General features: G+C 47.7%; 4 protein-coding genes across 4 annotated transcripts; 2 read left to right on the top strand and 2 right to left on the bottom strand.

The window, feature by feature from the left end:
- Positions 1-10,729: 10,729 nt before the first annotated feature.
- Positions 10,730-11,200, top strand: NGA_2084600 (tubby-like protein). The gene has a single exon (XM_005856340.1). The coding sequence runs from the start codon at positions 10,887-10,889 to the stop codon at positions 11,184-11,186; it is 300 nt and encodes a 99-aa protein (XP_005856402.1). The 5' UTR covers positions 10,730-10,886; the 3' UTR covers positions 11,187-11,200.
- A 4,363-nt stretch (positions 11,201-15,563) lies between these two features.
- NGA_2040500 (uncharacterized protein) lies at positions 15,564-16,106 on the bottom strand (the record flags this gene model as incomplete). Its single annotated transcript, XM_005856336.1, has 1 exon — positions 15,564-16,106. A coding segment is annotated over one exon (543 nt), but the record flags the coding sequence as incomplete, so codon positions are not given.
- On the bottom strand, positions 16,090-16,911 carry NGA_2057300 (uncharacterized protein; the record flags this gene model as incomplete). Its single annotated transcript, XM_005856337.1, has 1 exon — positions 16,090-16,911. A coding segment is annotated over one exon (822 nt), but the record flags the coding sequence as incomplete, so codon positions are not given.
- Positions 16,912-20,008: 3,097 nt separating this feature from the next.
- NGA_2119400 (uncharacterized protein) lies at positions 20,009-21,661 on the top strand (the record flags this gene model as incomplete). The annotated part of the gene is made up of 1 exon (XM_005856345.1): positions 20,009-21,661. A coding segment is annotated over one exon (1,403 nt), but the record flags the coding sequence as incomplete, so codon positions are not given.
- Positions 21,662-23,280: the final 1,619 nt, after the last annotated feature.

Below are 23,280 nucleotides of genomic sequence, written 5' to 3'. Positions count from 1 at the left end.
CTACGTAAACATGACCGAGCTTTTTGCCATTGGTGCACACAATATGAAAGATGAGGACCGCTTGACAGTCCTGAAAAGGCTTTCGAAGCCAGTAGCCGAGGCCAAGCCCGGAGAGCTAGGTTTTGGACAAATTGAGCACATGACAGTCTGGGAGGAAATTGTGGCCGCAACGTTCTTGTTGTTTGTTGTGGGAAGTATGCTGTGGCTGCCTATAGCCGTGGTAATTTTCGCTATCTTCGTACGAAGTGCGGTGGCATGGGCCACTATGACAGTGGTCTTCGTCGCCCTGAGCCTGCACCCCGTTTCACGAGTACACAGCATGGTTCACTCTCCCTTGAACTATTTTATTTTCAAGTATTTCTCAATGAAGATGGCTTCCGACTATCCTATCGATAGCAAAGGACAGTATATTTTCGTCGCGCCCCCTCACGGAGTCTTGCCCTTCGGGAACCTGCTGACGGTTCATGCCATGAAATCTTGTGGAGGGATGTAAGTACCAAGCTTTTGTGATCACATTTTTTAAAATTAGCATATACTTTCTGTGCTTTTTGAGCTCATGAAAGTAAAGTGTCCTTTCAATTTTTGATAGCAGTTTTGACATGTATGGCTCGCATTTCCCTCTGATTCTAACAGGGAATTCCGCGGTTTGACTACTGACGTAGCTTTAAGACTTCCTATTTTTCGACACTGTAAGTAATTTGCACATAGTAGAGAATAAGTTCCACCATTTATGCGCTTCGCTTCCTCCCTTACGAGTAGACTTAGGCCTGGTTGGGACCATCCCAGCTTCAAGACACGTCGCAAGGAAGTACTTGGACAAAGGCTGGTCGCTAGGAATCTCCAGCGGTGGAGTCGCGGAGATTTTTGAAGTCAACAACAACGATGAAGTTATCCTTATGAAAGAGCGCAAAGGATTCGTCAAACTCGCCCTTCAAACCGGGACTCCCCTCGTCCCGTCCTACATCTTTGGCAACACCAAACTCCTCTCAGCGTGGTATGATGATGCTGGAGCCCTTCAAGGGATATCCCGCTATTTCAAATTTGGGATACTGCTACTTTGGGGTCGTTTTGGTCTTCCCCTCATGCATCGGCATCCCGTCTTAGGGGTCATGGCCAAGCCAATCGTTGTGCCCCGTGCGGAAGGAGAACCCACGCAGGATATGATTGACACCATTCATGCCCAATTCTGCGATTCACTTATCGCACTCTTTGACGATTACAAGGGCTTGTATGGTTGGCCTGACAAGAAACTCCTTATTAAGTAGCCAATCTTCAGACTATCGAATAGATGGTTGAAAAGACAAGGGAAAAGGTTTGTGAAGGCGTAAGGCTCCTTTCGCTCATTTCGGATTAAGTGTGGTGGTGAAAGGAACTGAATTACCGTTTCGCTCGAAATATTTATTTGTAAAGTATGGGAGATTGTAGTTACAGGTACAAGCAACGGAGTCTGAATCTTATTGATTGGCAAGGAATAACTATGACAGAAAAAGGGGGAAATATTCAGCCCGCCAACTGTGACTTGCTTGCGCGAGCAAAAAGAATGATTCCAAATAGCACTGTTGGTGATACTTCAAATGTTAAAATATGTTTTAAAGAGTGAAAAATCCTTTCGGCTATTTTCCCCTGGCTTTTATAACTTGTGAGGGCCAGCCGGTCTGTTCCTTAAGTTTCTCACCAAGTCGGCCCTTCTTTCCTTTCGAGACGACGGCAGCACAGCAGCCCTGATATACTTGGGGCGAACATAAAGGCTTCAGACGTACTTGTGCAGGAGTCTTACGAAAAATATCGAAAAAATTGAGAAGACCCACTAATAAATACTATGAGAGGAAAACTTGCTTCCACATGCATTGCTAGCTTGAAAACGCCACGAAAAGGATAAGATTTTTGGTAATGTTGGCATGACATGTATATTTTCCAATAAAAATGTCTAGGATTGGAAACAGAAGACACAAAAAAAACACATGCAAATTTCCTTGCATGCCTTTTGGATACAGGTATGAGTCCCGACAAACAGGGCTTCGTGGCGCCACTCAAAAATTTCTGGCTTCCACTCTCGTTATCAGACGAGCAAGAGGAGGGATCAAGGATGACATATTTTAGAAAGAAAGCGTTCTAAGGCATCCATTGTATAATTAGAGTCAGGGTTAAAATTAAATTCTCTCATGTATCATTGCCATAACCTCCACGGAGGAAAGAAACTACGGCAATCTACTGGGTGTTGGCAACTCAATGTGTGCCTGACATATGCAGACTGTTCCTGAAGACTAGGAAGTCTTAATTCTAAGGTTGAATATCAGGATTGACCCATCCATTCAGGACAAAGATGTTTTTTAAGAAATTGTAGGTACTACTCCATTAGCTTAATAAAAAGACACTTTAACAGGCGAGCTTCGTAGCTAATCGTATTATTGGGCCACACAGACGAGGTACCACGGCTATGCAACGTCGCTCTTCCGAGATTCTCGCTCTTATGCTGGCTTCCAAAGCCCAAGGTGCTTGAGACAGCCTTTATTGATTTTCCATGCATTTCTACAGAATCTAGAAATTCCAAAACTTCCTGTAAAGAGCGATCCTTGAGAGTTATTAGATGTTTGGCCATATTATCTGCGAGCGCCAATAAGCAGCGTTTCGCATGGATCCTATTTTTGGCCAAAAAAATAAGGAGGGATAATGTTATCATACGCATCAAAATTCAACAAATAAGCGGTCATGCATAAGTAAATTCAAAGAAGTCTTGCAAGTGACGCGATCCGCTCAGCTAGATCGTTCGCAGTTTAACCCCAACGAAGGCAGCCTTACCACATTGCGGGCAAGCCATATGTGAACACACGTACCATGTGTCAGCGCTCAACTTCTTATCATACGGCTCCAAACTTTTGATAATGCGGGCGATTCCAAACTCAAAATTTCCCTTTGCACAGTAGAGTTTTCCTATCACCAGATTCACGATGCATAGATGGTGTATAGGTTGTTGATCCGAGAGAATGACACGTTCTTCCTCCTTCTCAATCTTGCGCATGAGCTCTTCAGCTGCCTCATTTTGGCTCGTCATAATGTATGAGACGCAAAGATTGGCGAGTACGATAGGTGGCTCATTTAAGAGCTGTTCGCCTCCATTTTTATGCACAATGGGATCATAATATCGGACAGATTCTTTCCATTTGTTCTCCTTCGTCGAAGTAGAAACGAGATGGCGTATAAAGTGAAGGCAAAGTTAGCACGGTGACGAAATTTTTCATGTCATCGAATACATGACAAAGTAAGCAGCGCCAAAATATTCTTAAAAAACACTAAACACAGAATTGTACTACGTGGTGAAACAAGCAAACACATTGTACACGTGAGATAAGAGGAGTCAAGAATTTCTTGGTGGGGTTGCGCTCCGACCTGCATAAAAAAGACGTGAGCCACATTCAGTTTCCAGACTTCGTGCTCGCTGCAAAATTCAGCAGATTGTCTGAAGAGTTTCTCAACCTGCATTTGTTGGATAAATTTTTGTCAAACGATATTTATTGCATTGAAGAACACAAAAGGTCTTCTTTAAAAAAGACATCATGCCTCTGTGCACGCACTCCAGACATGCGGAACCCGTTTCGTCCCGTCCCTGCAGGCATAACGGTGGCTTTGTAAACAATTCGAGGTTTGAAGGCATAGAACACAACCCCGCTCACCATGGGATAGTTCAATCGCTCCCAGTAGATACGAGCCATAGCCATCAGCACGGGAATGTAGCGTTCCAGCCCATCATCGTAGTCCCGTAGTGCCTGTTTTATCGCTTCATTGTCACGAGCAATGCGGGCGTCTTGTATCGCTTTCGTCAGCTTTCGCAGCTGATCAATGTGCTTGTTGGTAAGCCCATCAAACTTCTTGTAGGCCGCTTCAGGACAACATGAACTCAGAATTGTGGCTTCCAAATATTCGTTGAGGTCAGAAGAGACCTTTGTATGCGGTGCACGCCCTGCTTCGTCTAACAAGTCTCCTGCCAGGTCGTAAAATCGGTATTTGCAGAGCAGTAAAAGAACATTACCGTACGTTTCCAATGGAGATGGTGGGTGTGTTAACAGGTAATTCAGCTTCTGGAAACCTCGAATTGGGTCATTAGGCATGTGTACCAAAGCCTCGTTGTGTAAAGTGACAGGATCCAACTCTTCCTCTAAACGAGGTGGCATGTCGTTCAAAGCCTCTTTAGTTCCCTCCATGTTGTTTAAAGTAAAATTGATCGCGGCCTGTGTTTACGAGATTGATGTCATAAATATTGAACAGAGGCGTTCCTCTGTCACCTGGGCTTTGCAACATTTTTAAAAGTCGAACACGTACTCGACATTTAAATGGCGAAAAAGATGCCGGAGAGGTTGGCGCATCGAATTGGGAAAGTGTTTCAGGGCCGAAGCAAAGTACGACTTCAGTTTTGAGAAGGCGTCTCCCTTACCTTTAGATTAAAAGCCTCGATTAAGTAAGTGTCTTGCAAGACTGGTGAGTTTCCCACGCTACGAACCTCAACACCATCTGCGTTACTGCCGACGCTCAGCTCCGGGTGTTCTTGAACACCGCGCTCTATTATTTCCGTGATGTATTTTAATGCCACTCCAAACTGTTTCGATTGATACGAGCAAAGTGCAATGTTGTACGCCAGATCTGCACGATAATCTAGCATGCTGAGAGCTTCTATGTACTTTTCTCGAGCATTTTCATATTTTCCCTGGTAAAATAGAAAAGTATTTGGGCCGGGAGGAAAATTTTACAAGCCTTAAACTAAAATCTTAGCGGCAACAGAGAACGAGCGCTTTACAGGAATTGCTGATGCAAGCTAGTTAGTCATCTGGCCGACGGTGATTGAAAAAATATCAACCTTGGTCGCGTTATATGCGAGTTGAATCCTTTACAGAAATGCAAGACACTGTATGCTTACCTCTTTATATAATATGGCTCCGAAATTGATTAGGGAAGTAGGCTCATCCGCGGCGTACTGGGCCATCAGGGATTTGCAGACTGGATGTTCGTTCAATTCGTATTTTATTGCACTCTGCGAGACGGTGGATATTTCAATAATTTAAGTTGGAACCACTTAATCCTCACTGATGTAGGTTACACAATTTCAATGGTGAATGACGAAAAATCAGAATACAAAAAGACACAGTCACCCATCTACGGCTCCCGTCACTACAAGTTCTCAAGACACACCTGCAGTAAGAGCTTGCGCTGTGAGTATTGCGGCCCTTCCACACGCACAGAGGCATGCCAAGCATCCGTGTAAAGACCAGCGTGATAAAGCGCCTGTGCGTAAAACATTTTGTATTCTTCTTGGCCAGGACACAGATGAAGTAATGCTTCATATGTTTTTATGGCAGAGGGGTAGTTCTGCGAGTGATAGTAACAGAACCCAAGCAGCGAAAGTACCGCCCGGCTCCGCGGTAAACGCTGTTGTGAGATCAAAAGTAAAATTTTCCACAGAGATGGGCAAGACGTGAGAGGATGCAAGCCTCGTTTACCCCATCGCATCCTCAGTACTATCGAAGTACCTGCAATTGCACGCGCAGAATCGGAATTGCGCCATGGTAGTTTCCGCCCTTAATGTAACTGTATACTGTGGCAGTATATTGCCCCTGCAAGGTGGTGTGAACGGAAATATCGGTTTTTGATCTGTTCATATTTCACCTTTTACGACATGGGTACTCATTTTGGGGCTGCACACACCTCCAAGCTCCCCGATAAGTGATGCCGAAATGTGTGCTGAAGAGCGTCAAGCATCGCACGATATGCCTGTCCATATGATTGAGAGTTTACAGCTGAAGAAGAGGCGATCAACCACAAAGTCATGTGTCGAGATGTGGGAGGGTAATTGAAGCAAACATACTACTAGTATGTTCGCTGTTCGTCGCGTGCGTCGTCGTGATGTGCCTATCCGGCAGGCGGCGTGCTAGAAGAACTAAATCCTTGTAAACATTTCGTCATACTCCGTCACATTCCGGTACAAATACCACAGCATTTCTGTCATGGAAGCTTCGCGGCGTTTGTCGCGATTGGTGAGGCACCTGTCATCGAACTGCAGGTCATCAACAAGGACTTCCGATTCTACTTCCCTATCAATTGCTTTTTTCACGAGCTTACGGGAACAATTTCCGCCTACATATAGCCAGACTGAGCACATATATCGACTGCGTAGCATCTTGGTGCCCTTTTTGAACCATGTAGAAAGTGAGACACATCTCCAGTCTTGGCCACCGCAAGAAATGCAGATCCTGTTATCTGTTCTTCGTCAAACTCTTGACACATCCACCAGTCATGATACTGTCAGCGTTTCACAGGCCACGCTTGAAATATTTTCGAACTGCTCTGAAATATTGTTGCGATGGGCTGCTGTAAGCATAGGTCAAAGCTCATTTTTGACGAGAGACGTGGTGCACTGCGCCGCCGACTTGGTAAGCGAGGCGGCATTCCAAGCTTTGGAAACGTGGCTGGCCCGCAGAGGTGATCTTAAAGGCCAAATTTCCATACAAGCAAAAGGGAATGATGTGCAGGCTGCAGGTCTGCTAGTGAGGGCGTTGCACCTTTGGGTTTTCGCAGGACGGCTTGCCGCGTGTCCTTTGGCGGAAGTAGTAGACCGCGTGAGCCGACTTTTCGAATGCCCGGGCTCTACGACAAGTTTGCTTGAAAATTTTGGACCTTCTGTTTGGGAAAATATTTCGAAGGCACTAATACTAGAACTGGCGGAGGCAGAAGCGGTTGTCCTCACGGCCATGGACGTCGAATACCGTCTGGTCCGAGTGTGTCTTCGGGCAGTGGCGAAGAGCCCGCATCTATGGGTGTGGGCCATTTGGGCTAAAGTATTGGCTGAGCTCCCTGAAGATAACGAGGAACTCGTGGATGGCGTCCTCTGGCCAGCTGATTCGGCGGGCTGGAGGCGCGAGTCTGCTACTCAAGCGGTCCTGGAGGCTTCGGACGTGTGGTTAGAGGAAGTAGCCGCTGGTGTCGGGGCCGTAGCACTTTTGTCCGGTCGATTTGAGGACCACCGTTTATGGAAAAAGTTTCTGGGTTTGTTGAATGATGTGGTTGGGCAAAAGAGGCGGTTGGACCGAGACCTGAAAAATATGGCCAACCCGGAAGAGGCATGGCGCACGGCGAGCGTGGGCACCTCCCTTTCGTTGATACATCTTGGAAACTCGCCATTCTGCTCGCGCTCTTCCGACAGCGAGTCAAATGTGTGGGCAAAAGAGTGGGGGCTGTGTCTTAAGGCCTTATTATCGCTATGCCTCGAGGAGACGACAGCAGCAGGGGATTTGGCAGATTTTTGCGGCGTAAATGATGGCCACGAGGACTATTCGCAGCGACCAAAGGTAACCGCACTTGCGACAATACTGTGTCCTGAATCTTTGGGTCCAACTGAGAACGAGATATGCAAGGCTATCACGGCGCTCTTTAAGGCCTCCGACGCACAAAGTCAAACGGAGGCATTCTCATTCATGCGCGCCCGGACGCGCGAATTGGTACTGTCGAGCAGCGGTGTCTCTTGGGAGCTGCTTCTTGTGTTGCGAATTTGCGCACTATTATGTGACCCGGGATCTGCGGCAATTAACTCATCAGAGCAAGCGATGTATGTCTTGGAGCTGCTTCAAACCTCGGCTGCGCTGGCGATGACAGGACCCGCCTCATCGCGACCGTCATCGTTACCGCTCTCGTCTGCGCAGGAACGTCTTAGTTCTTCGCTGCATGCTACGCTTTTCCAAGCATCATATAGTTTGCAGACGGTTTTGGAGAACGATGTTGAAGATGCATGGCTCAGAGAAGCTCGCGATTGGATTATGACTGCCCTAAGGAAGCGGAAAACATTTTCCGAGCGAACGCTTGGGGACTTGGCAATTCTGGACTTGAATACAAGCGAAACAGACAGTATTCCCGCTGAATATTCAACTGCTTCCGCTATATCATCCCTCGAAGGAGATCGAGAAGGGTTTGCAAGGAAACAAGAAGAACAAGGAATTCAGCAGCAGCAAGAACTATGCGAGGAAAAGCGAGAGGCCTTTCTGACTCATTTGGCTTTCACCATGCTCATCAAGACCCGACGACCAGCTTCCCACAAGTGTGTGGCGGAGCTGACGCGGTTCTTGTTACAAAATGTGATTAGCCCTGATTTCCCTTCTGGAAATATAGCTCAAAATCAGGTTCATGCTTGCCTGCGCGAACTTATCTCCAATCCCACTTTCTTGGCTTATCGGGCGGGTCGCATGGAACACTGGGACGAGGCGCGCAGGCGTGTAGTGGTAGCTTATGTCTGTGCTACCCTTGAGGCATATCCAAAGACTGTAAAATTTAAGGACCTGACCTATTGTGTCGGAGCCTGTATTGGTGCGACTCCAACTGAGGCAGATCCCGCCGGACAGGCCCTTGTTCTCTACTACACCTATCTCATGCAAAAGCGGGCGCTCGCTTTGTGGAAATCAAGGGCAGTGGACGAAGAAGGCACGAGCGTAATGGATATCGCAACCCGAAACCTAATAAGTCTACTCTTTCAATCCCTTTTAATATGCCCTTTGACGGTTTTTGAAACCATACTTCGAGACGTGGCCGAAAGCTTCGTACTCAAAGGTTTAATAGGCGCGCCTGAGAAACGAGTGGCGGTGTTGGAACTGCTGAAACGCATTGTATTCGGTGAGGTCGAACCTGTGAGACAAAATATCATAGCGAAATGGTACTTAGCTCTTTTGCGAGATGAGGAGGATCTGCGGTTCCGAGAAACCACATATCGATCAGAGAACGCAAAAGAAAATGGTCCGGAAGGCGCATCGAACCTACCACTGGATGGAGCGGTGCGATTTTGTGAGTCTATCCAATTTGGGGAAGAAAAATTGGATGAGGGGCACATGTTATAATATGTGCACACGCACTCTTATAGTTGCGTACTTAATTATGTCGATGTACAAAACCACACGTGTTTGCATGACGCATTTTTTTTTCATTGATGGACTTTTCAGGAGGGAATGGGTTGCTTTATGCATTGACGCAAAAACATTCTCACTGCCTCAAAATTACTCAATCCAATGCGTCGATGAAATAAAAAGGCAGCGCAACGAGCAACATTTCGCTCCAAATTTGTATTGGAAAAGTCGCCCTCATCATGGGCCGTTTCGAAAAACCGTTACCTAATAGGTGCCACTTTAAATTTTGAATTTTCTATTTTCTGGTGAGGAGGCCTTTGTATTAGTCTTCCATTACTTGAGGTCGTGCAATTCATATCTGAGTCCTAAATAAGGTTTGATAGAGTATAAACCTTCGTATTGTTTGAAAGAGACCACGGGGTGTGTGAACAGTAGCACGAATGTAGCTGCTGAACGTTAATGTTTCGGTTACACAACCATGAGAGAAGTATTTCTGGATTTGGAGGGCCCGATCTTTGTTCCATGCATTCTGATGCATAATTGGTAGTTGAGTATGCGCAGACCCTTAAAATCCTATAATTGAATAAAGCATAGCAAGGCAGCGCTAGGGTTTGGGTCGAATGAGAAAAGTTCTTACTCATAACTTGTATCTCGTTAGTAGTTAGTCCCTCGAAAGGAAGCTTTGACTTCGAACATGATTCTCCAAGGGCAAGTACTGATCCTCCTTACCACTTATCTCTTTCCAAACTAATCAAAAAGATTATCTTTGTCGGCAGGTTCATAAGGTAACGCATTCTGCAACCCTCACGGGAAGCGTAAAATGGCTACACAGCATTTAGCGTCAGCATCCGGCGAATTGGAAGGGCTTGTGCAGAGCACGGTAAACCTTTTTGGCGGGGTGGCAGACAAGTTATGGCCGGCCAAAAGTAGGAACCAAGAAAAGCAAGCAGAAATTGGAAAAGTTGGAGCTTTGAATAGTGAAGCGTTTGATTCCAATTTTAAAAAAGATATCAAGACATTCGAAGATCTTGATTTGCTGGTAAGCTGCACAATGAGGGCTTGTCGCCGTTGCTTATATGCTCGAGTCATTTAAATATATAGATCATGCATGGTTTCTTCACGTAGTATACAACATTTCTTCATATATTGCAGGAGAGTGGCCATGCTCGTGAATACATAACAGAAGAATGCCTGCTTCCTTGTCCAACAGTGAAAAAATGGTCGACTTGCAACGTTATCAAGAACGGAAAATCGACTTTTCGCATGTACCTGGATGAGGCTCAACCCAGATTCGTCCTCAGCGCCAAGCGTGTAGGGGACTCTTTTTTCATATCACAGTATGAATCATTTCCTGAAAGTATCAACGGCGTGCCGGAGGTTTCTTCCTGTGCCGTCCTCCGGACGTGCTCGGAAGGATATTTCAAGCTTTTTCTCAACGGGTGCGAAGCGTGCGATAAGAAGGCAGACAAATATACGTGTGGTTCTGGCCATAGCTTTGACAATCGACAGCTTTTGGCAGAGATCAATCATGTACGTACCAAAAAACAATGCAAATGTAAGACGAAGGATGCTGGACATATATCCAGTAATATCATCAATTCAGAGGATGCGCTCAATTTGTGTCACCATCTATTAGTAAGGCTCGGTTCGCCTTACATCTACTGACTTTTCTGAAATTTGTTCCTTTTCGCCTGCATGCATATACAGTCTGTCAAAAGGGTAAAAGAGGCAAATGCAGATATGCGTTGTTTGTCAGTCAAATTACCCGAGGTGCACGAGGACCAGCAGACGAGGGATGTGTGGTGGTAAGTAATTTATGCGAAGAAGTTGAATCATCCAGTAGAAATGTGAGCGCCAAATATCATACAGGCTGGTATAATGTCGAGAATTCGTAGTACTCTTTGCAAATGGCTGCTTCCAATGAGGTCTTGGGCCTGGATTGCTCCTCTTCAGAGCTTACATATCTCCTAACTGTTGTCCTTTATCAAAACACACCATTACATCAGCCCGCGTATGGAGCAAGCACGTAGATCCAATAATGCAGAACTGAAAACAAGACATTTCCGTTTGCACAACAAGCTGCCTGAGTGGAACGAAGCTCTTCAAAGCTTGGTACTGCGCTTCAATAAAGGTCGCGTGCTGGCGCCATCAGCAAAGAATTTTTTGATCTGTTTAGACGGTCAGGATAATGGAGAGGGCGTGCTCCAGTTTGGCAAAACACGGAAAAGGCGTTATGCCTTAGATTTTCGCCATCCCGTCAGTCCCCTTCAAGCTTTCGGTATATGTCTATCGTTTTTTAATTGGAACGTATAGATAAGGGATTCCTGCATATGTAGTGTATTTACATCCTACGTAAAGTAGAATCGCTGAGAAGCACAAATCTACTAGGCCGTTGACATGCACATTGAAAGAAACAAACAATGTACGAAGACTCACGTAAAAATCACGGACGGAAGGCAAAGTTTCTGCTTTCTGCTTGACGCACAGTGTAGGCGGGCGCCAGACTCGGGGAGTCCTGAGAACTCGGGTACCTTCGCGCCAAATTTGCCAGCGAGCCACACACGGATCGAGTGCGGCTTTCTCCCGCCCAATAATATCGTATTACTGGGTCGGATGCCTTCACCGTCTTTGTCAGAGTGCTCAAAACTCTCGCGAGGACTACTGTACATCGTCGACAGCTCACCCTGCCATATTGCATACGTTTGGCGGGCGACTTATCTGGATATGCGGCGCCCCTTTGATTGGCAATAGTTGCTGGTCACACACCGAGAGTTGCTTGGTGGTGCGGAGACCCCGAGGGACGTTGTGTTGTTTCGCTTTTTAGTGCATGTCTAGCAAGTTTATCAGCATCCAATACATTCATATCCACGCCCTACTTCTCTTTTTCCTTATTGACAACAGGTGCGCATACCCAAGCGTTTCTTTTTGCTTATCTCTCCTCCAAAACTGCAGCACTACTAGCAGACGAAGCATGCAGTCGCGGTCCCTGCTCACAACTTTCGCAAAGCAGGAAAGTTGAGTGATATAATGTTGTGTCATTCGTATTAAAAAGTTCTTATTGACGTCTGTGACGAATTGAAGTAAAGCTCTCGAGCACAGTCTCGACAAGGAGGATCCCATGGCGAACATGATCTGCTTGGCTTTCGTGTAAGCTCGCCACCCAATTTTTGATCGAGCAGCTCGCATATTATTTTTGAGAAAATAAGGCGATAATAGAAGTAATTGATCAAAAGTGAGTCTATTGAGGAGGAACTCGCAAGATGTTGGTTGCGCGACCTGTCTCGACGACTCCACGCATGGGCCGTCAATTGCAACGGTACAATGGCAACGTCCGCCTCATCACTGGGTGAGTGAAAAAGCTTGATACGCACAAGTATCCTTTTTTTCCGGGGAGGCATTACAGGAGTTGGTGCATGTTGCCAGAGCTTGATTCAGAGTCAAGCGTTTGCTATTTTGAGGGCTCTTCTACAGCGACACTGTGATGCGACTTTACAACCCCCTTCACTGACATAACTTTTCACTTACCCGCCTTCTTCACAATTAAATTTGGACATCTAGATGCATTCCGCTGACTTCAGACGGGAACGTGGTCCTAATCAGCTCCAGAACGGGAGACTGGATCCTCCCCAAGGGGGGTTGGGAGAGGGACGAGACTGCCCGGGAGGCAGCTGCACGAGAAACGTACGAAGAGGGAGGCGTACATGGCCTGGTTCACGCTGAGCCTTTCTCAGAGACAAGCTACAGGAACAAGCGTGGCGAGGAATGCCACTTGCTGCTCTTTGTGATGGAGGTCTCAGAGCTGCTTCCGCAGTGGCCGGAATCATCTGTGCGGCGACGTCGGCTATGCTCCCTCAGCGAAGCAATCGACATATGTGGAAAAGAAGAACACCGCGCTGCACTGCTAAGTATCAAGCTGCAAGGTTTGAACACATTGTTCACCGGCGAAGAAAGCCAGGAGGAAGACTCGCGACGTGAAGGACATCTTGAATTGCATGGTGCAGGCAGCCACCACCCGAATGGGTCCGATTCTATACCCGACCAGCCTTTATTTTCGAGTGAGGCAAGCGATGGTTGTGACAGTGCCGAATTTCCAGGGCTAATTTTATCTACGCGGAGGCCTGGTCTCGAACGTGGCAAAACAGATCGAGATGTTGAGCTAATCGGGAAGGTTGAGTCATAGGAAGGGTCCGAGTAGGCCTTGATTATCGATGTATGAGACCTCTGGACTAGGAGCTGAGCATATTAGCACGCTAACTACTAAAGGTGCGGGGGTAGACTGAGAGCAAGTTGACGGATGTGCTGAACTGAAAATTGATTGAAAACAAAACCTACGATACCTTTTCTTATAATAGATCAGATTTCAAGGCGAATGATGTGGCTTAAACTTCAAATCTTTACCTGAGATATTTTTAATTTTATCACGTCAGTGTCATGTAACTATGATGATGACCCGTAATGTCAATTTGCAAGACGTCACATCACGCAAGCAAATATGCATGCTGCTTGAGGACCGTTTGAAAATCCAATTGTCTCTCTGCCTCCCGACTAAGCAAGACAAGCTTTTTCTAAATTTTAGCTCCATCCCAACTTGCGCGTCGCCTCGCGTCCCGCTCACATAAACCCGCGGCCTTCCCTTTCCCCAGCTCCTATCTCGCATTGCCGTACCTTAACCTCAGAGACGGGTATTGTAGAAAGAGAATGTTTTTGTCTCAAGCGATGATGTAATAGTCATTTAGTATTGTAATTCCGTGCGGACGAATGTTGAATTGAAGGAGTCGGGCCTGAAAAAGGAGAGGAATAGGTAAAGCAGCCCTCCTCGGGGTTTCTCCATCTCGTACTAGCCTGAGGCATTGAGGGACAGGTGTAGGAGCCCCACACGCACATCTAAACTTGAACGAAAAATTGTGCACGAGTCGAGCTCTAGCAAGCGAAGGATATGAGAAAAACTGGATGTTACGTCACTCTTGGCTGGACAAGAGGTATTTCTTTGCAGAAAATAGTGAAGAGCAACCACAAAAGTGGAAGCAGGCAGGAGGCAGCAGTACACCAACGTAAAGGTCTCGATGCATGGGACAAGCAGATAATTTTGTTGCTGTAGAAGACGGTATGATGTTGCCCTGTATGCTTTTGGGGTATTTTCGCTCTGCTGTACTGCAGCAACGCTATGCTTTTTAGATGCTGGATTATACGGCAAGTATTCGCCATTCAACGACGTGCTTCAGCTCTAAAAGCCCATCACTTACACAGAGAATGTCTTCGTCCAGTAAAAGACCACGCGATTATGACGAAGAACGCGAAGATGAAGAGTACGACGATGAAGAGGAGCTGAGCAGTGACGAGGAGCCTCAGCATTTGCCCAGAAAGGACCTAGAGAAGCCTGTCCCGCCCTCAATCTCGGAAGCAGGACATGAAAGTACGGGTGACCCTGGTCGACAGCAGTCCCTGACTACAGGATCAAATTGCAAACTTAGATATTCACTGGTTTGCTCGAGTAATATGAACCGCTCCATGGAGGCGCACGCGGCTTTCCTCAATGCCGGTTTCACGAAAGTAGCCAGCTTGGGCACTGGGAGGATGGTGCGTTTGCCGGCAGCCACGATCGAAGGCCAAATATCGTTTGATTTTGGAACGCCATATACAGACATTTTAAAAGAGCTTGAAAGCCAATCAGAGACAGACGTCAGGTTGCAAGACTTTTATCGGCGGACAAAACTGCTGGACATCTTGCGTCGGAATGCGCGAATCAAGACTGCACCCGAGCGGCTTCAGGAGATTCAAGAATTAGCGTACGATGTCATCCTATGCTTTGACCTGAGAGTATACGATGCCGTCCAAGAGGATCTGCAGGTACGTTTTCCTTAAGGGTCCATGCTAGTCAAGCAACTTGCAGGCCTAGCTCACTTCGTCACTATTTCTGGGAGGGAAGAGTCGCGAAGCCAAAGACCTGGAGCCTATTTGCGTCATCTGCATCGATACGAAGGATGATCCGCAGCAAGCTGTCCTTGCGGGCCGCGTGGCCGTAAGCCTTGCACAACTGGTGAGAGTACGACGATGTCGCCCCGAAACCGACTATCTGCTGGCTTTTATGACTTGCCTTAGCGGTTGTAATAATTCCCGCCATCATACCCGACCACCGGTACTATTCACTACTTTCCATTTCATCCAATTTGCACAGCTGGAGGAGAGCGTCGACCTGGCTACCGAGGCTCCTGAGATTGTCGAGGCATTCATGGCTAAAGAGGGCCGGCGTCTGCTTTTTCAAATTTGTTATCTATAGACCGACGGAAAAGAAATATAAATTAGGAAGAGGTACAACAAGAAGGGCTCTTTCCAAGTCTCTTTCCTGCAGAATCATTCAATTATCTTGTGGTATATCCATCCCTCGGGTGAAAGCAACACGCGTTCCAGATTCCACCCCTGCCGTCGAAGTCCTTGCACCATGTTTGGGAAGCACTGACACAATTCCTGATATGTGGAAGAGATCACACTTGAGATTATCTCTATATTCTCTGTCCCTTTTTTCCTTTTCACGGCCTCAAAGCCTCTCCGCGCGATGAGATCGGCATGGAGACACGCTTTCAGCAGAGTCAAATTTGTTGCATCCTCTCGTAAAGCCACCGCAATCTGGATCTTCCTTGTAACTTTTCTTGTCGGCAGTTCACCGTCAAAGACGTTGACCATGTTCAACATATATTGCTCTTGGGAAAACAGGCGTTGCAACTCCGTAAGCCCCTCGGCGAACCTTGTGAGGTCCTTCACACGTACCCCCAAACGTATGTTCCAGATAGGCGCATGAGCATCCTTTGCCAATTCTGCTGTCGCCCTCCTCTTTCCCTTTTGAAATAAGGCGGTCCACAACTTTGGGGGCCGCCAACGCCCCACGTCCACGATGATTGTCTCCCGGCGAGCTACCTCGGCTGGTGATAAGACGCTGGCGTTTTCTCGAAATGCCGTCAACAGCACGTTAAGACGGCGACGGTTGATGGACGTGAAGGCTAACACGCGCATGGCCGCGTAATTAGCTGTGAGGTGAATGACAGTTAGCAGTGTGTATGCCGTCCACACTCGGCGAGGGGATTGGTTGGCTACGCGGGCGAACCACATCCCGAATCCGAGTCCGAAAAGGCTCACAGCTGTATGCTGAGCCCCACCTTTGGCTAGTACCTCGGCGAGATTGTTGGTTCTAGCCATGTGCTCGACTATGTTGCCATTCGAGGCCCCAGCAGCGATTCCACAGAGACTTTTGCAAACCGAGGCGAGACATATGCATAGCAAAAAGTTTTTGGGGAAAAGTGGGGCTAACATATCTAGTGTAATACCAATATCAACCATGAAATCGGCGAAGAGACGCCAGCTTTTGGCATTGACACCAAAATTGGTGCTCAAGAAGGATGTAAACACGAGTCCACTCATCATAGACGCTCCGTCCCGTGTGATCCATTGGAGTGTCGCTGCCAAGGGTGTAGCCCCTTCCCGCCCTACGCCTACACCTTCTAGTATAGCCTGCGTTGCCAAAATGCCACGCAAGTAAGTGCTTAAATCCTGTACAACATTCCATTGCTGATATCGCAGATATTCCGGAGCCACGCTCGACGGGAACCCAACTGGCAAGAAAACAGTGTGCAATAACGTCTTCAGCCTTCGTTTCGCGTTTCGTACAATAGACCGGACTTCACTCTGCTTTCTGATGACCCACATTATACTAGAGTACCTGTTTGCACGGCTATCATAGTGTGGTGTGGAGACTCGCGACGCATCGGAAGGCCGTGATAGGGTAGGCGAGTGGGGGACAGGAAGAGGAATCAAGCGACCGTTTTGTTCCATGCCATACGAAATAAAAAAATTTCCGTCGTTGCTCCCTGATCGGCTTTCAGAAATCAAGGCAACATCGGCTACATTTACCATGCTCATGCTCGGGTCTCCTTTGTGAGAGGGCAAGTGACTTAAGAAAGCGTCCGTGGTGGCATCCGCCGTCATTACTGCCAAGATGACCGGCAGCAACCATGGGAATGTGAGTCTTTTGTCCATCATTCCTGTTCAATGGATGGGATGCCGGTAGGCGGGCTACCATGAGATGCTAGTGGACTTAGACCTACTTGCGTTTGAGCGAGGGAGGCGAGCGGATGAGCGGGCGATTGCGGGCACGGCAACTCAAGTTGCCGCTGGTGGCGAGGAAGGCCAGGGATAGGCGGGGCAAGCGAGACAGTGGTGTATGAGGAGGAGCACGCGAATGCAAACCGTCCCGTGGGGCGAATAAACAGCACGCAGTGGAAGCATTTGGTTACAATGTCGTCCTTCTATGCACATAGCTCAAGCTCAATGAAGATGAAGAATCAAACATAACAGTATCTATTGACCGGTACTTATGACGATATTATCAATCAATCTATCGGCACAGCACTAGACAATGGCACATGCAAATTCACTGCTCCTGTTTCAGAAGGTAGCATTCTGTCACACGAATTTAGCCTTGCGCAAAATTTTACCATCTTTCGCTGCTTCGAATCGTGCTGGCTCCACCTTTGCGAACATACCCTTAGGACCCCCGGATCCGATTTTTGGTTTGACGGACGCTTTCAATAAAGACACATCCCCCAAGAAAGTGAGTCTTGGGGTCGGGGCCTACCGGGATGACAAGGGGAAACCTCACGTTTTGGAATCTGTGCGTCGTGCTGAGAAAAAGGTATTAGAGGCGAAGATGAACCATGAATATGCAGGCATTCAAGGCGTAGGCGAATACGTGCAGTTAGCGCTCGAATTTGCATACGGCGCAGATTCAACCGCTTTGAAAGAAAAGCGTGTGGCAGGTTCACAAACGATTTCCGGTACGGGGGCATGTCGCTTGGCGGGGGAGTTCTACGCGCGCTTTATGGGCAAAGGCAGCCCACTGTACTTGCCCAGCCCGACATGGGGAAACCATGTTCCTATTTTCAGGGACGCGGGACTCGAGGTAAAGCGCTATCGGTACTTTGATCCTGAGACGAACGGCTTGGACTTCAAGGGCGTCCTGGAGGATGTTAACCAGGCGCCTGAGGGCTCCATCTTCTTGCTCCATGCCTGTGCGCACAACCCTACGGGGGTGGACCCCTCGGAAGAGCAGTGGAGGGAATTGTCCGCACTATTCAAAAGAAAGGGACATGCCATCCTCTTCGATGCAGCGTATTTGGGTTTTGCGTCGGGCAATGTTGAGAAGGACGCGTTTGCTCTGCGGCATTTCGCGATGGAGGGGCACAATTTCTTGATGGCCCAGTCTTTCGCCAAGAACTTCGGTCTGTACGGTGAGCGAGTAGGAACGCTTTCAGCGGTTTGCGCGAGCGCTGAAGAAGCGAAGCGGGTTGAGTCTCAACTGAAAATCCTGATACGGCCCATGTACTCGAACCCGCCTATCTACGGCGCACGTTTGGTTGCGACTATCTTGACGGGTAGGTTCTTTAATGTCAGCACATGCTATAGGAACTCATTTTGCATTCCATTATACTTGTTTTTTAGCACTTATACGCTTGAAATTGGATTGGATAACATTGTGGCAAAAACATCAAAGGCAATAGCAAATTTGTACTCAACCTTCTTTACCGTGTAATGTCCCCTTTTAAATTTGCAGACCCGGAGCTAAAGCCACTTTTTTACAAGGATTGTAAGGCCATGGCGGACCGTATCATAGAGATGCGCTCACTGCTGCGATACTCGATGGAAAAATTAGGTTCTAAGCTTTCATGGCGGCATGTTACTGATCAGATCGGAATGTTCTGCTTTACAGGACTTCGTCCCGCTGAGGTGGCTGAGCTCAAGGAGAAGTATCATATCTACATAACCGACGATGGCCGCATCTCCATCGCAGGCCTCAACACGGCCAATGTGCAATACGTGGCCGCAAGCTTTCACGCCGTGACATCCAAACGCTGAGCCCAACTAATTTACAAAAGGGTTAGGACTGGAAATTCGGGAATATGTCTCTCAAGACTCAGGCACCATCCTCAAAAATACGAGTTAACTCGATAACTGACGTCAAAAGAGGGAGAGTGAAGTCGTCGGCAAATGTCATTCCATACTATTGTCTGGAAATTGAAAAACGACATATATATGGGGCCACCCTTACCTAGGGCATTGTCGCATGTTTGTCATGTTGGGTTCAAGAGAGTCAACGAGCCTGTCCTTGATATCATTGGACGTGTGCAAATAGAACACGCATCAATAAAACTTAAGCCACGAGCATTTTCGCGCGAGCTAAATTGGTTTGTCTTTCTTTATGTCAGGCGCGTCCAATAAAGTAGCTTCTAACCTACGAACGATTTTTTGTCACACTTCATGGTACAATGAGAGTCTGAAGAGATTTTAACCTTCAATACCAGACTGCAGTAGTGTGTGGCATGTGTGGTACCTATCGTCTACATCTTTCAACAGCTGAGGTCCAGATTCACTTATACTTAGGTATGCTGAGCTATGTCATACCTCAATTTCCTCCTACCCCCTGCGTAAACATATGAGTTTTAAGTTAGTCGATGCCAAAAATGGCTCTCTCAGGTGTAGCTTGCTGTGTGAGTTTCTCGAGATACGGGTATCAACTTATCAACATTTGACGCAAGGGTGCGGCAATGGTTTTCTTTCGGATACAACATTTCTTCTTCTTCATGCTCAAATGCCCGAACACGCTAATTTTTCGTGCCTTCTTTTGATGTGTCCAATACACATCGGCTCAGCACGGCGCGGGTGGGGAGGTTGGCGAGGACCAGGTGAGGGAGCGAGGAAGAGGAGGTTGGCTTTCTTTGTGTTGGGAACGGAACAAGTCTAAACTTCACGCTTTGTTGCCGTCACAGGAGGAATGTGGGGGGAAATTCACGGTCCTTATTTTGGGATGTCACTTGTAGCTAAGTCCTCCGAAATGATGCATAATCCCTCCTCTAACTCCCCTTAAATCTCTTCGGCAACAGGCGCCCTCCTTCCCAGGCACTCACCTCTCTCAACATCCTCTCGATCCGATCTACCGGACGCTTGCTGCTACGGGATGTTTTCGAGTCGACAAGTTGTCGGTCATGGCAACGATGGTGGAGTTCCTGTGAGCGCAGGCGAGGCTGGTCGGCTGCTTTCCGGCAGCACGACGCAGACTATTGGTGGCACTTTTAATTCTGAGACACATCTGCAACAGCCGCCTCAAAAACAGCTGCATCACGTAATAAAGGATAGAAATAGTCCTACTTTTTATCAGAAACGCTCTCGTCTCGTGTATCTGCCCCGAGTGGGTCCCCTGGAGCGGACGATGAAGTGGGCACTAACAGGTTTCGCCATTTATCTAGCCTTAACTTTCCTGGGGGTTGTATTCCTCGTGCTAAAGAGCCTGGAATTTGATAAATTGCCTCCTTTTGCTCGCACGGGCTTAATTTTGAAAGGTTACTGGCTGATTTTTACCCCTTTCTGGGCCGCCGACCTCGTGGCTTGGATGGTGGTGCTTTGGGCCTTGCATTGGACTTGCTCGTTGCGCACTAGCGGTGTACAGCATGAAAGTCGAATTATGGCCCCTTCGTCTCATAGAGAAGCTCAGAAGACTTTAAGTACAGAAATGTTGCCCTTGTTCCAGATAGTGATGCGTGCGCTTCTTAATGCAACACCATTCTTACTGTGCATCACCGCGGCGCACATTTTACTCTTCATTTTCCTGCAGAGCGGAGGAGGCAATTTTGGGCGACCATGGGTGTCTTTGTGGTTGGCAATTTTGCCTATTGTCTTGTGGGAAATGCTTGCATTAATAAGCGCGATATGTTTAAGGACGGGATCCTTTTCCAAAGCGTTGGGTTGGCTACTGATACTCTTCGCTACTTTGATGGTCGGCCTGCGCTTTTCTTCGCCGCCCTTCCCCTTATCAAGCATCCCCTGCATACGAGCTGCGCATAATGCACCTCTATGGGTGACATTTACACCGTTTTGGGCGCTGGAAATCCTATTACTCGCCACATTGGTGTACGTGTCCATTCAAGCTTGTTGTGCCCGGCGTTATCGCCTTTCTTCCCAGCATGTATCCTGCATCATTCTATACACCAGCAGTCTTGGATTTTTGGCATTGGCCTCTGTAATGTTTGCCTGGCGACACGGGACCTGGGAATCAGGACTAAATCACGCATTGCGTCTTCAAAACTTCTCCGACACGCTTTCGGGCATTGCCACCTTGTGCGCCGTGGGCTTTGCGGAGCTTGGATTTTATCTTGTAGCAGCCGACGAAGTTGAGCATTTGACTACGAGTCATGGCTACGAGGACCCCATGCCCTTGAGTCGAACAGCTCGCGGATGGGAGCCAACAGGAGCGCGTGTTTCGAACTGGCTGTTGCTGGGTCGCCTAGAGGAGACGGCCCGCCTCATGCGCCGCGGTGGGTTGGCTGGAACGAGTGGTAGCACAACCGCTGCAGCTGGGCGAGGGCTGTCAGGTGTAGGCGTGAATATGACAAGGAATTCACCCCTGCGCGATTACCAAGGATACAGTGGACGGGAGGGTCGTGAGCTGCGGCGAAGTAATTCGGGATCCTACGCTGACCTCTATGACGATTTGTAGCGACAAATACAGATTGGAAGGATATTCCTGGTTTTTATGGGAGGGACGATCCGATGCCTGCTAGTGGACACGGTTGACAAAGCAGGTCTCGGGATATGTTTTGTCGCTCGCAGCAAAAAGTTGAATGGCGGGTGCTGCTTGGAAAAGCACACAGATGAGAGGGAGAGAGCGGTATGTACTCAAATTTTGAGAAACTTTTGTAAAGTAGAAAAGGACACGTCCGAAAAAAATCAGCGAGAGAACGGTAAAAGAAGAGCGCTTTGTTCAGATCATGCTTTTCCCTACTCTGGTGCACACCATCTGCTCGCCAGTATCGAACGAGTCAGTTTCAATTAGTGTTCCGTCTTCAAATCGGCAAAAAGATCCTAGAATGTGACGTCGTTCAAGTTTGAGGCATGATTGTGGGTTACGTGCTCAGGCGTAATTGAGCCTGAATATCTGATTATGAATGTAATACTGGCCAGGTGAAGATGCCACCAATTGGAAAAATTCAGAAAAATGAAGCGGATTCTCCTGTCCGTCCAGCTTAACCTGACCCACAACAGCTATGATCAGATTTGAAGGGTCCAACGACGGCTGTACATCAAACCGCTGCACATTGTGCACCAACTTCCCCAAACCAGCCATCTTCTGCGAGATATTGGTTCCTCCCATGAACTGCTGGCCTTCGAATGTGAGCATAGATGCGTCACGCTGGGGTACGTTGATGTCGAAGGAAAAACGAAGTTATTTCCGGTGACGAAGAAAGTATAAGACCTATTGCGACCCTTGAGCAGCCCTAGCATGATCAACTACTGAACGGTTTGAGTAAGATGAAGAAAGGGCAGACTTCCCACGGATACACAAAAGGGAATCGCCAGCACCTGCATCCAATTCCAAGCCTAGAACTCTGCACCAGTCTTAAAGCGCCTCAGGCGGGAAGGACACGAAAAATTCAAAAAGAGATCTCACACTTGTAAAGATACAAACCTACACCTTAATATATGACGATGTGTATGTCTACTCTCATCCTCATTGACGAAAGCTTTCCATTCTTCCCGGGTGACTTACGTATAATGCTCCTAACCCTGCGATATTGCTGTCCAGCGTGCCGTAGTAGTGCTGTGCAAAGGCCCCCGCAATTTCATCAGCCGACATCGCACAGATTCACACTGTTCCTAGCTTAAATTCGCTTGTACGCACTCAATTTGGTGCTCAAACGCCCCTGTAAAATGTGTAATGGCGGGAGGAAGGATGAAAGACAGCTACGCCGCGCCTTCGAGAAGGAGACCGACGACCAAAAAGCAGTAAGGCATGTAAATATGATATACACAACAAGCGTATATCGTCAAGCTCTTCCTGAAGTCTGCACTAGCCGGGAAGACGTCCTCTGGAGAACATAAGCTCGAGCACAGCAGATCAGGGCAGACAATGCGCACAAGTCGTCGAGAGCGCTCTAAGCGGAGGCTGCGGCGACCGCCCGGACCGCGAGGGCTTGTACGTTCCGTCGAAGTAAAGGTATAAACATGTACTACGTTCCCTGACTGCGATCCTCCCGCACTCTCCTTTCTCAAGACGATCGCGGCGGTTGTATGAGCCTCACTTCGCCCTTATTTCCTCGCTCTCCGCGTTCATGATTGGGCATCTCCGCTTTTCAGCACTTAATTTTATGTCAGAAGGCGCCATATCCGACATTGCACGACGTTGCTGTTCACTGAAAATATAAGCTTTACTCTCATCTCTTTCTGTCATTTATTCACCCTCCCGACAACTATCCTAATAATCGCGAGCATCAAGAGGTAGTTTAAGGTTCTGGGGCCGCTATTTGTTTTATCTGTATTTGCAGTGCATTATACAGTCCAGTTTCCTCAGATAAAAGGTATTTGCACG

The sequence above is a fragment of the Nannochloropsis gaditana genome (assembly GCF_000240725.1).
Source record: "Nannochloropsis gaditana CCMP526 unplaced genomic scaffold scaffold001, whole genome shotgun sequence".
Classification (NCBI taxonomy): domain Eukaryota; class Eustigmatophyceae; order Eustigmatales; family Monodopsidaceae; genus Microchloropsis; species Microchloropsis gaditana.
This window is presented reverse-complemented; position numbering and strand designations above follow the sequence as displayed.

Coding starts and splice junctions, on each gene's coding strand:
- NGA_2084600 (XM_005856340.1), top strand. CDS start 10,887: ATGGAGCAAGCACGTAGATCCAATAATGCAGAACTGAAAACAAGACAT.